The sequence below is a fragment of the Phacochoerus africanus genome, chromosome 3 (assembly GCF_016906955.1).
Source record: "Phacochoerus africanus isolate WHEZ1 chromosome 3, ROS_Pafr_v1, whole genome shotgun sequence".
NCBI lineage: Eukaryota > Metazoa > Chordata > Mammalia > Artiodactyla > Suidae > Phacochoerus > Phacochoerus africanus.
Window position 1 is genome coordinate 30901777 of NC_062546.1, and position 14109 is coordinate 30915885.

Below are 14109 nucleotides of genomic sequence, written 5' to 3' on the forward strand. Positions count from 1 at the left end.
AAACATGATTAGAGAAGAGATTTCTGGCCAGGAAAACTTCCAAATGAATGAGTTTGTGAGCTTCTCTGAATGGCATCCTGCAGTTTGCACAAGGTGGTCAGTGCAGTCCACTCAATGCTCCCTGCTGGTTGGGAAGAGATGCCAGATTATCTCTGACTTCTACTGATATACAGGGATCAGGTCATTTAGGGACATAACTAAATCCAAGCCACGTTTACATTTTCAGCTTGTCCTGAATCTTTTTTTTTTTTTTTTGGTCTTTTTGCCATTTCTTGGGCCACTGATGTGGCATACAGAGGTTCCCAGGCTAGGGGTCAAATTGGAACTGTAGCCACCGGCCTATGCCAGAGCCACAGCAACGTAGGATCCAAGTCGAGTCTGCAACCTACACCACAGCTCACGGCAACACTGGATCCTTAACCCACTGAGCAAGGCCAGGGATCGAACCTACAACCTCATGGTTCCTAGCCGGATTCGTTAACCACTGAGGCAAGGCGGTAACTCCCAGCTTGTCCTGATTCTTAAGAAGATCTATAAGTTTGCTGTTCATGATGCAGAAGTGGAGCAAAACCTGTTTTATACAATAGCATTTTGATGGAAATATGCATTTTTAAGAATGACAGCAGTTGTGACACTCACACAGCAGACAGACAATAGGGCTGTTAACCATATCTGAGTAGCTTTCAGGAGGGAAGGAGGAAAATCAGGTTGCAAATGTTCTTACCACCACACCTACCTGTCCCTGCACCCATCCCTCTTTTCCCTCTCTTCCCTTGGCTGGACCTGTCCTTTTGTTTTTACTTTCTGCTCACTTCTCAGCTCCCTTCAATCAACCCCCCCTTAAGTCATTTCACTTAAATTGCTCTTGGAAAAGTCACCAAATGCTCTTCATGTAGCACACAGCAAATTCAATGGGAAGTATTTAGCTCTTCCTTCCTTGGTTTCTCAGAAGCACCTGACATCCTCCCCTGCAAGAGCTGTTGCTTTTCAGTCTCCCTTGTCAGTCATGCTCTTCCCCTACCTGACCTCTGAATATCTGTAGGGTTTAACTATTTATTAGCTGTCTGTTCTCTCTTCTCCTCTCTCAGGATCTACCCGCCAAAACTGTTCTCCTTCTGGTTCTTGCAGTAAATAAAAGGTTTCATCATCCATCCATGGGCTGAGACAGACCTGAGGCCTCCCTGATTTCTCCTGCTCCCTCACCCTCTAAATCCAATCAACAAGCCAAATTTCACTCCTGTTTGTTCCTCCATCCACATGGTCACAAGCCTAGTCCATACTGCCTTCGATTCTTCCATTCTTTCTCTGGATGACTGCAATGCTTCCTCATAGTTTCCCTGCTTCCACTCTGCCTTCCTATAATCTGTTCTCCATACTGCAGAGAGGACAATCTTTCAAATATGCAAAGCCTTTATTTTCAGAAGAGCTGAAATCTTTCGCATAGCCAATATGGCCTTACATGGTCTTGCCTGGCTAACTTCTTTAGCTCCATGTAAGGTCACTCTCTCCCAACTCCCATACTTCAGCCAAACTCTTCTTCTATGTTCCTTAACAAACATTTATTTTATGTTCCTTATGTTCTCATCTCAGGACCACTACTTTTCTCCCTAAATTATCTTCACTTACCATTCATACCTTTCCCCAGAAGTCAGGCTCTCCTATATGGTCTTCACTGTACCATTTTCTTATCTCCTTCAAGGCACCAATCAGAGTTTGCAATTACGTATTTCTTTATAAGGTTGCTAGATTAATGTCTTATCTTCCCACCATATTATGTACTCCATGAGGGCAGAGACTGTGTCTAGCTTATTTTTTAACCATGCATCTCTGGCTTAGTATGTCATACCTTCTCAACAAATATTCAATAACTAAAGGATATTTTAAAAAGATAAGTTTCTGTGATGGGTTCCAAGGTGTGTCCTCCCAAAATTCACATGTTAAAATCCTAACCCTCAAAGTGAGGGTATCAGGAGGCAGAAGGTGATTAGTTCATATGGATGGAGACTATATGAATGGGATTAGAAAAGAGGTTCCAGAGAGATCCCTCACCAGACACCAAATCTGCCAGTGCAATGATCCTCAATTTCCCAATCTCCAAAACTGCAATGAGGAAATATTTGTTGTTTATATGCTATTCAGTCTATGGTATTTTTTGTCAGAGCAGCTAAAACGGATGTTTTTATCTATACCTTTCCTTAAACTGCACTTAGTTTACGTCATGTGGGAAATCCTTTGCATTTCTTTTCATTATTCTTAAAAATAAGAATTTCCTTAAGCTTCAGGCAAACAGAGGCTCTTAAAAGTAAATATGATTCTAATTATGATGCTTAATTCAAGCTAAGTGACACTGAGCAGAAAAAGACGACTCTGAATCCCAGGCAGGGTAGTTTGTCTCACTATAAAGTTGGATTGGAATTGGGGAAGAAAAGAAAGTAAAGATCTACTCTCATCTATTTATCAGAGGAACTATCTCCTGCTGGGCCCTCCTGATTATCATAGCAAGAGAGGTGCTGAAGCAAGTACTTGAAAAAAACAAATGCAGCAGCCCTCCTGGCTCCCATGTTTTCCTGGGGCTGAACCTTTATGCCAGATCCCTTTTACTCCACACAATCCCATGGACACTCTGCTTTCTCTAGCTTTGCTAGGCTAGGGATTGAATAAAAAAATTTCTTTCTTTAGATTTTAGCAAGCTACAACGTTTTAGAAGCCAGTTTAATATAAAACTGTTTTTTTGTTTGTTTGTTTGTTTTGTCTTTTCTAAGGCTGCTGTCATGGCATATGGAGGTTCCCAGGCTAGGGGTTTAATCAGAGCTGTAGCCGCTGGCCTATACCAGAGCCATAGCAATGTGGGATCTGAGCTGTGTCTGCAACCTACACCACAGCTCACGGCAACATCAGATCCTTAACCCACTGAGCAAGGCCAGGGATCGAACCCACAACCTCATCGTTCCTAGTCGGATTCGTTAACCACTGCACCACGACGGGAACTCCTAAAAGTGTTTTTAATACAAAAATACAAAAGCGGAAACAGACGACTTTACAGAGTATGGATTTCTTATACTGTGATGACTAAAGTCAACTCGTATTTTCTTGACTCCAGCTTCTGGACTTAGATTCTCCCCCATATCCACCCCCTTGTTAACCCCATTTTCTCTATCACCATTCAACTTTCCTTCCCAAGAATCTTACCTATTTTCAGTTATATGACTGGAGATCATTCCATGACTAAAATAACTTCTGAATGGCTAAAAAAGAAGGCAACATTATATAAAGATCATGATTTTATAAAACAATCATAACCCCCTCATATATGTGCATATATATATATATAGAGAGAGAGAAGGAGGAAGCAGGAGAGATATATGTGTGTAGACTGTCATAAGAACATGGGAGGACACGGGGATCACGACATGAATTTTGGGGATATATAGCAAACAAAAATCAGCAAAGAAAGAAGACAAAAGGATGCAAGAGAAAAAGAAAGGGAAGGTAGAGAAAAGAAACTCTTGTCAAATTTTACAGTTTTTAACTACTGAAAGGAAATTGGACCTACCACTATTGGTGCTCCAAGTAATAATCATATAGGAATTTTTCCTTCTATTAAAACATTTCCCCTACATTTCTGATAAGCAGAATTAAGCAATTCTATAAATTATACTACATATTAATTCTAATATTCTAAACTAAAATTGTTAATGAGGAAGAATCCAAAGAATTTTTAAATACACTGACAGAAGTTTCCCAGGAAACCACAGAAGTACTTCCAGCTTTGGTGTGCATAGTGCTAGGCTAAACACTAATCAAACAATGATATGCTGGGTCTATGTCAAGAGTTCGAAACATTAAAAGGAAATTTTAATCCCCTTAAATAATACTGACTGTCCCCCCATTAAATATTTAAATTAAATACTGCTTATTTATTTTGATTTTTAATTTTTTGGGTTGTGCCCAAAGCATGTGGAAGTTCTGCGACCAGGGCTCAAACCCACACCATAGCCACAGCAGTGACAACACTGGATCTTTAACTCACTGTCACATTTTGTATTTTAGAATACAATAAAAACCACCTACAATCTCTTAAGAACTATTAACATTCTGGTACATTTCCTTCAAATCTTCTTTTCCATGGTATAGCCATAGAATAGACATATATATAGATTGTACCAAAGTTTATTAAATAGTCCTTTATTCTTGTAAATTTATATTGCTACTAACTCTCTTATGCCATGATAAAAGGCAGAATCATATTGCCAAATTGTTTTTCAAAAAAGTTTTATCAATGTATGCTTCCACCTACAACATCTGAGTGTGCCTATCTCAGGGAAAGCACTGTCCTTCAAATGTCCTTTTAAAAATACATTTGTCAGAGTTCCTGTCGTGGCGCAGTGGTTAACGAATCCGACTAGGAACAATGAGGTTGCGGGTTCGGTCCCTGCCCTTGCTCAGTGGGTTAACGATCCGGCGTTGCCATGAGCTGTGGTGTAGGTTGCAGACGTGGCTCGGATCCCGTGTTGCTGTGGCTCTGGCGTAGGCCAGTGGCTACAGCTCCGATATGACCCCTAGCCTGGGAACCTCCATGTGCCGCGGGAGCGGCCCAAAGAAATAGCAAAAAGACAAAAAAATATATATATATATATTTGTCAAATTGATAAATGAAAAGTAGTACCTCACTACTGTTTAATTTTATACTCGATTTTTAATGAAGTAGAATATTTCATATATGGTCAATGACCATTTGGACTTCTCTTTGGTAATTAATTGTTTATTTATATCCTCTGGATAGTTAGCAATTGGAGTTTGGGAGTTTGTCTTACTGATTTGTAAAAATTCTTTCTACAATAAAAGTACTAAATGTTTATTGAGGGTTTACCATATGAAATGCAATAGGCACTTAAATGTATTAAATCAAGTACACTTGACTCTTGAACAACACAAATTTGAACTGCACAGGATCATTTATGTGTGGCTCTCTCTCAACAGTAAATAGAACAGTAATACATGATCTGTGGTTGGTTGTATCTGTAGATGCGGAAGCACGAATGTCAAGGAAACAGAGATATAGGATGGCCCTGTACAAGGAGGGATAGTGCACACAAAGGGCTGCCTGTAAGTTAAATGCAGACTGCTAATGGAGTGGAAGGTCTATGTTCCTAACCCCCAGGGCTGTTCAAGGGTCAATTGTGATCCTAGTAACAACCCATGCAGTACATTTTATCATTACCCCCTCTCTACAGATGAGCTGGCTAATTTAATTAATTTGTCCCAGGTCATGGAGCATAGTTGGGATTCTAGTCAGAGTCATTTGGGAAAAAAAGATAAAATTAGATCCACATCTCCCATCATATAAACACAAAAAAGCCCCAAGTAAATGAGGAACCTAAATTTAAAATATTAAATCACCCAAGTACTAAAAGGGTAAATTCCTCTTTAACCTTATAATACTTTCCCTATACAATGACTCAAAATCCAGAGGCAATGAAAGAAAATATTAATAAATTTACATAAAGATAAAAGATGTGGATGGCAAAAAAACCCCAACGCAACTGATAAACAAAGAAGAAATATTTGGAATATGTATCACAGACAACTTCAAAAGACTAAACATATATATTAAAAAAACCCAACTCTTACAAACAAGGGACAGGGAGTTCCCGTCGTGGCTCAGTGGTTAACGAATCTAACTAGGAACCATGAGGTTGCCGGTTCGATCCCTTGCTCAATGGGTTAAGGATCCGGCATTGCCGTGAGCTGTGGTGTAGGTCGCAGACGAGGCTCGGACCCGGCGTTGCTGTGGCTCTGGTGATTTGACCCCTAGCTTGGGAATCTCCATATGCCACAGAAGCAGCTCAAGAAATGGCAAAAAGACCAAAAAAAAAACAACAAAACAAGGGACATAAGACCTAAAACCTGTGCCCTACAGTTCAGTTAATAATACTGTACCAACATTAAAATGGGGAAAAGATATGAAAATAAAATATAAAATGGCCTTCAATCATATGAAAAAGCATTCAAGCTTACTCATAATTTGAAAAGTACAAACTAAAATTACATCAAGATATCATTTCTCATCTATGAAACTGTCAAAACTTTAAAAATATGAAAACACATTCTATTGGTGAGGCTGTGGAAATAGGCACCCTCAAATGCTGCTAGGGGGAATGCAAACCTTTCTGAAGGGAAACTTGGCAACAGCTAGCACAACTACATATGTACTCACCTTTTGACCAAGCAATCGCATTACTAGACAAATAAACCTCCAACAAGATGAAAATACATAAGCACAGAGTTATTTACTATGGCAGTTTTCAATGACAAAATATTGAAAATAACCTAAATACATACACATAAGAGAGTGGCTGAACAAATTAAGATAAATCCACACACTGGACGACAGCTGAACACAGGAGTTAATTTGCAAGTAACTGACAATCTGCCTTCTGCATTCATGGTTCCTCTGCATCTGTGGCTTCAACCAATCATGAACCATGTAGTACTGTAGTATTTACTATTAAAAAATATCCTTGAGTAAGTGGACCTGGGTAGTTCAAGGCCATGTTTTTCAAGAGTCACCTGTACTATGAATTATAATAAAGAATGAGGAAAATCTCAATGAACCGACCTAGAGGGTTTTCAGGATATACTGTTAAGTGTAAATGACTACAGTATGCTATTCTTCAGTGGAACAAGTAAGAGGATATAAGAAAATACCCATGTATATGATCATTTGTACAAAAGAAACAGAAAAGATAAACCAGAAACTGAAAGAGATCTGCTACCTATCAGTAATAAAATGGGGTAGAAAAAGGGTGGGAAGAAAGTGGGAATGAGGACAGTGTAGTAAGAAACCAGGAGAGACACATCACTGAGTATATCTTTTTGAATATTTTTCACTCTTAGAACTAGAAATGAGAGAAGGAAAAAGAATCCCCACGAGTTCCTCTCATGGCTCAGTGCAAATGAACCCACTAGTATCCATAAGGACGCAGGTTTGATCCCTGGCCTCACTCAGTGGGTTAAGGATCTGGCGCTGTTGTGAACTGTGGTGTAGGTCACAAAAACAGCTGGGATCCTGTGTTGCTGTGGTGTAGGCCAGTGGATACAGCTCCGATTTGACTCCTAGCCTGAGAGTTCCACATGCCTCGGGTGCAGCCCTAAATAGGCCAAAAAAAAAAAAAAAAAGAGTCCCCCAAACTGAGACGGGTATCAGTGAGAAGTAGGACAACCTCAAGTGGCCTTACATAGAGGTAAACTGGGGTCTCTGAAGGAAAGAAGGACAGAAAAAATAATCAACTTTCCAAACTTGATGAAACTATAAATCCACAGATCCAAAAAGCTCAACAAAATGCAAGCACAAGCAATATGATGAAAATTATAGTGTGCTATATCAATCAAATTACTCAAAACCTATAATAAAAGAGGAAATCTTAAAAGCTACCAGAGGAAAAAAAGACCAGTTATGTAGAGAAGAACAAAGACAACAATGAAAGACTTCTCAAATTACAGTCAACTGAGAGGCAGTGGAACAACATCTTTTTTGTTGTTGTCTTTTTAGGGCTGCACCCACAGCATATAAAAGTTCCCAGGCTAGGGGTTGAATTGGAGCTGCAGCTGCCTGCCTACGCCACAGCCACAGCAAAGAGTGATCCAAGCCGCGTCTGTGACCTACAACGCAGCTCACGGCAATGCTGGATCTTTAACCCACTGATTGAGGCCAGGGATTGAACCCACATCCTCATGGATACTAGTTGGGTTTGTTATTGCTGGACCAGGATGGGAACTCTAGAAAAACATCTTTCAGGTACTGAAAGGAAAAAAACTGTCAACCTAGAATTCTATACACTAAAAAATGAAGGTGAAATAAAAATTGTTTTTATACAAAAACTGGAAGAATTAATCATTAGAATATTTGCATCAAAAAATATTAAAGGATATCCTTCAGGGAGAAGGAAATCATACCAAATGGAAATCTGTCTACACAAGAAATGAAGAGCATCAGAAAATTTAAATATCTAGGGTTAACGAATCTGACTAGGAACCATGAGGTTGTGGGTTCGATCCCTGGCCTCACTCAGTGGGTTAATATTCCGGCATCTCCGTGAGCTGTGGGGTGGGTTGCAGATGTGGCTCGGATCCTCGTGGCTATGGCTGTGGGGTAGGCTGGTGGCTACAGCTCCGATTTGACCCCTAGCCTGGGAACCTCCATATGCCGCTGGTGTGGCCCTAGCAAAGACAATAAATAAATAAATAAATATCTGGGCAAATATGTTATGACTTATAAATTACTTAAATCTTTAAAAAATATTTTATTTTTTTTTATGGCTGCACCTGTGTCACATGCAAATTCCTAAACTAGGACTAATACGAGCCACAGCTGCAACCTATGCCACAGCTTTGTCATGCCATATCCTTTTACCCACTGTACCAGGCCAGGGACTGAATCTGCACCTCCACAGTGACCAGAGCTGCTGCAGTCAGATTCCTTACCCACTGTGCCATAGCAGGAACTCCTAAATTTTTAAAAAACATTTTAAAAGATTTTTAAAAGACAGAAAACTGAATGTTTAAATATAGTAACATCAATAAATTGTGGGGCTTATAACACAATGTAAAAGTAAAATGCATGACCACAAAGATCAACTTCATTTCCAAAGATTAGGAATAGGGCTTATCCTGGGTCACAATGGAACACAGGAGAACTGAGGACAGGCAGTGCAAGCCGAAAGTTAAGCGCAAGTGCAAGCTCCAGATCCTTCTTTTGATTCTTCCTGTTTACTAGTTTTAGGAACAGTTCTGTACCTTGGTTCTTGATTTACACACCTCAGTTTACCCATGGAGTGGGTCTCAGCCTGAACCTAGTAACTTCACTATCATTGTCTGTCTAGAAAGAAAGCTTGGCATTACCTAGAGGTTCAACTGATAAAGATATGCTATTCACCTGTGAAGAATTATTCCTCGGCTTATTAACTGATGCCCCAAAGAATTTCTGTCTGACAGAGGCACCACCCCTATCAATGAGTATTTTACTTACATAGAAGCTGATACACACACAAAATCAATATCTTATACAGGGACTGGCATGGGAGTTAAGAACTTTTTGCAGCATGCAACAAAGCTTAAGGAAATGATAACCAAATTAGGATTGACTCTATTGTACTCTGACAAAAATTTTCAATAAAACTAAGAACAATAAATTAACCAGTTTCTTCTTTCTCTTTGACCCTTCCTTTACATACCTCACCCGCCTGAGATTCGGACAGTTCTAGCAGAAAAGGAATTTCTGTATCAAAATTAGCAAAGAAGCTAGCCCACTGATGTTCAAAAGCCACCAAATCCTAGAAAGAAAACAAAACAGACAATGTGTTTGGTCATTTACGGAGGTACATTAGCATGAAACCACATCTGACCTCAAAATATCAGACCATTTAAATACGTTGTTTAAAAGGTAGTAGCAAACTACTGATGCCAAGTGAAAGAAGCCAGATATAAAAGACTACCTGGTATATGAAATACATAAAAAAGATAAATCTATAAAGCATAAAGCAGGTAAGTATTTTGCATGGAGCTGGGAATGGGAATGTAGAATGACTGCAAGTGAGCACATGGGAAATTTCTGGGTTGATAATAATGCTGTAAAATTCAAATTGTGATGATGGTTGCACAGCTCTGGGTAAATTTACTAAAAATCACTGAACTATAGATTTAAAATGGGTGAATTTTTGGAGTTCCCACTGTGGCACAACAGGTTAAGGATCCAGTATTGTCTCTGCACAAGCTCAGGTCACTGCTGAGATATGAATTCAATCCCCAGCCCAGTGCAGTGCATTAAGGACCAGGTGTCGCTGTAGCTGTGGCACAGGTCACAGCTGTGGCTTGGATTTGATCCTTGGACTGGAAACTTCAACATGCCATGGGTGCAGCACTCCCCCCACCAAAAAAAAGAAGGATGAATTTTATGTATATAAATTATATTCCAATAAAAAAGCTGTTTTATATATTCCAATAAAGCTGTGTTTAAAAAAAGTTAGGAGTTCCTTGGTGGCCTAGTTGGTTAAAGATCTGGCATTGTCACTGCTGGTGGCTCAGGTTCAATATCCCAGGGACTTACACATGCTGCAGCACCCCCCACCCCCTGACACACACACACAAAAGACAATAATTAGCAACCCTGTTGAAGAGGAGTTATTTATTAGGCACCTGAAGTTATTTAATTATTAGATACTACACTTAGTACCCAAAGGGGTCTCATCAGTGAAGCTTTGTTCAAGGGCAAATTAGTTGACTTTAGTTAGAAGTTCAGTGGGACCAGAGCCTTCCTCCTCCACCTCCTTCTCCTAGTGGGAGCCTAAGAGAAGCACTGCACCTTCTCAGCTGATTCTCCTCTATGTATAGCTTGCCTCCCTCCTCCATCCCAGCTGCTGTTCACCCTCCTCTTAACTCATTCCTGTTCCCAGGGAGCACACATTGGTTTGTGCTGCTGGCTTTTCTTTAAGGTATCATCAATTAACCCAAAATATTAGCTATAATTACTTGCTTGATTGAGCTATTCAAGTGATATCTTTGTGCTTATTATGAAGTTGCTGTTAATTTGTACTCCAATTGGATAGTGGCCTTCTAAGTTCAACTCACACTGTGTAAGTATACATGTCAAACACCCAGCCTAGTGCCTTGCTGAGAGCAGGCATCTTGTTTGCTACACTAGAATTGGCTGTCTGGACCTATGCTCTTCCCTACGCTTCTATTTAAGGATACATAAATACTCAGGCCTATGAACTCAGTGTTAGCCATGCACCAATTCTACTTCTGGCCTTAGGCATAAAGCATCATGGATCTCTGCCGGAAATGCTTAACATAGGCAACATTCTCAGGTCAGAATCAAGGTGGAAGAGGAGTAGGACGCAGAGCTCACCTCCTCCCACAAATAATCCCCCCCAACCCCCCTCCAAAAAAAAAATCTACACGTAGAACAACTAGCATAGAATATCTACTGTACACTGGCAGAAGACCTCAGACTCCCCCGAAGGGCAGGAAAACCCCCACATAATTGGGTAGGACCAAAGGGAACAAAAAGAGAGAGAAAAGAGAAAAAAAGGAATCAGGACAGGACCAGAACTCCTGGGAGGGATCTATGAAAGAGAAAAGAAATCTACACATTGGGAAGCCCCCTGACTGGTGGAGATATCGGCACCCCTATGTTCACAGCAGCACTATTCACAATAGTCAAGACATGGAAGCAACCTAAATGTCCATCAACAGATGAAGGTGTGTTACATATATACAATAGAATATTTCCCAGCCATAAAAAATAGAACAGGGAGTTCCCTGCGTGACTCAGCGGGTTAACGAATCCGACTAGGATCCACAAGGATGCAGGTTCGATCCCTGGCCTCACTCAGTGGGTTAATGATCCAGCGTTGCTGTGAGCTGTGGTGTAGGTTGCAGACTTGCCTCAGATCTGGCATTGCTGTGGCTCTGGCATAGGCCAGCAGCTGTAGCTCTGATTCGACCCCTAGCCTGTGAACATCCTTATGTCGCAAGTGTGGCCCTAATCCACCACCCCCCAGAAAAAAAAGGAAAAGAAAAAAATATAATGCCATTTTCAGTAACATAGATGCAACTAGAGATTATCATACTAAGTCAGAAAGAGAAAGATAAGTACCATATGATATCACTCATATGTGTCTAAAATATGGCACAAATGAACCTATCTACAGAACAGAAACACAGAGAACAGATTTGTGGTTGCTGAAGGGGGAGGGAGTGGGCTGGACTGTGAGTTTGGGGTTAGTAGATGCAAACTATGACATTTAGAATGGATAAGCAGGGAGTTCCCGTCGTGGCGCAGTGGTTAATGAATCCGACTAGGAACCATGAGGTTGCGGGTTCGGTCCCTGCCCTTGCTCAGTGGGTTAATGATCCGGCATTGCCGTGAGCTGTGGTGTAGGTTGCAGGCGCGGCTCAGATCCTGCGTTGCTGTGGCTCTGGCGTAGGCCAGTGGCTACAGCTCCGATTCGACCCCTAGCCTGGGAACCTCCATATGCCGCGGGAGTGGCCCAAAAAAATAGCAAAAAGACCAAAAAAAAAAAAAAAAAGAATGGATGAGCAATGAGGTCCTAGCACAGGAAACTATGTCTAATTTCTTGGATGATGGAAGATAATATAAAAAAAGGAATATGTGTATATATATACATACACATACATATATGGCTGGGTCACTTCGCTGCACAGCAGAAATTGGCACAACATTGTACATCAACTGTACTTTGGAGTTCCCGTTGTGGCACAGCAGAAACGAGTCTGACTAGGAACCATGAGGTTGCAGGTTCAATCCCTGGCCTTGCTCAGTGGGTTAAGGATCCAGTGTTGCTGTGAGCTGTGGTGTAGGTCACAGACGCAGCTCGGATCCTGAGTTGCTGTGGCTATGGCGTAGGCTGGCAGCCACACTTCCAATTAGACCCCTAGCCTGGTTAGACCCCTAGCCTAAATTAGACGCCACATGCCACAGATGCAGCCCTAAAAAGACCCCCCCCCAAATCAAGAGTACTTTAATTAAAAAAAAAAAAAAACATTTTCGAATGCTTCACTACCTGCTGCCCAGACTATCTATATTTTATTTATAAGATATATATATACACACACACACAGGCATATTACATTAAATAAAATATGTATTATATACATGTCTAAAATTATTTTTAGTAATATATAGGAGAGAGTGCTAATATTGTTTTCTCAATGTTTTATATATATTGTAGGATAAAAAATGAGGCATATGTATGTACCTGTGTAAATATATATGTGTGTGCACATATATGTGCACGCGCACACACACACACACACCATGGGGAGAGAAAAGGCCAGGGGGCGACGGAGAGAGAAAAGAATTTCCTAGTTCTGTCCACTGAAGAGATCTAGAAACAATGACCAAAACAGTAGCAATGAGTATTTGTAGCACCCAGACTATGGTGCTGAAATAGTTCTCACTTAAAGAAACTGTTCCTTACTAGAGAAATGACTGACTTCAGGTCTGAGACAGGAAATGCATAAGATAAGCCTGGAATATCTTGCCATAGTATTTGGCAGGGAAGTTAGCAAGGACTATTAGGATTGTGTTAAAAGGATTTGTGACCAACCTGAAGTTAGTCTACTGCCCAAAGATAGAACAATTTAGAGCATCAGTAAAGATGACAACTGCAATGGAGAGAAACACATCAAGTATGTTTAAATCTACGTTCAAAATTAGATATATTTAAAGAAACTTTTTTTTTACTGGTTGCTTTTGAAGAATGGTGGGAAACCAATCTTATTTTGAAAATTGATAAGTAAAAGCAAGAATTCAAGCATTTATCCTGCTTTTCCTACACAAATGTCACCACCGCATAACCAAATAGCATTTCTCCTTAGAGAAGTAATATAAATAAAGTAATTACAGAACTAGAATAGCACCATTTTGCAATATTGAATTAAGAATCTATGGGGAGTTCCTGTCGTGGCGCAGTGGTTAAGGAATCCGACTAGGAACCATGAGGTTGCGGGTTCGGTTCCTGCCCTTGCTCAGTGGGTTAATGATCCGGCGTTGCCGTTGAGTTGTGGTGTTAGGTCACAGACACGGCTCGGATCTGGAGTTGCTGTGGCTGTGGCTTAGGTCGGCGGCTACAGCGCTGATTCGACCCCTAGCCTGGGAACCTCCATGTGCTGCGAGAGCGGCCCAAGAAAATAGCAAAAAGACAAAAAAAAAAAAAAAGAATCTAATTAATGAAGCAAAGATCTAAGGATTGCACATCAAAGAGTACTCACAAAATAAAGAAAACCAATTAGATACAAAAACTTCTTGGTAGAACACAACAGCCTCTAGGAAGTCATCTTCCCTCTAAAAAAAATCAATTCTGAAACTGATTAAACCTCTAGATTCAATTACCAATAATCAGGAAATAGAGAAGATGGGGAAGCTATTAAACTACATCATGGGAATGCACTCAACAAAATCCCAGTGAGGACATCTATAGGACAAATGACATGATTCTTCAATAGAGTTAGCAAGGGGTGTGTGGAAACAAAGAAATGGAGGGGGAACCTATACGTTGAAAGAAACTTAATTCACACCTAAGCAGG

At 40.4% G+C, this 14109-nt stretch overlaps 1 protein-coding gene across 3 annotated transcripts in view; it reads right to left on the minus strand.

The window, feature by feature from the left end:
• The window catches only part of DNAAF9 (dynein axonemal assembly factor 9), a 154200-nt gene that overhangs the window by 77780 nt on the left and 62311 nt on the right, over positions 1-14109 (minus strand). For all 3 annotated transcript variants that reach the window (XM_047771506.1, XM_047771505.1, XM_047771507.1), the window contains exons 8-9: positions 9234-9332; positions 3190-3245 (exon numbers count right to left, since the gene is read on the minus strand). In XM_047771506.1, the coding sequence (XP_047627462.1) occupies positions 3190-3245; positions 9234-9332 (155 nt within the window). The remainder of the gene's footprint in view (positions 1-3189; positions 3246-9233; positions 9333-14109) is intronic.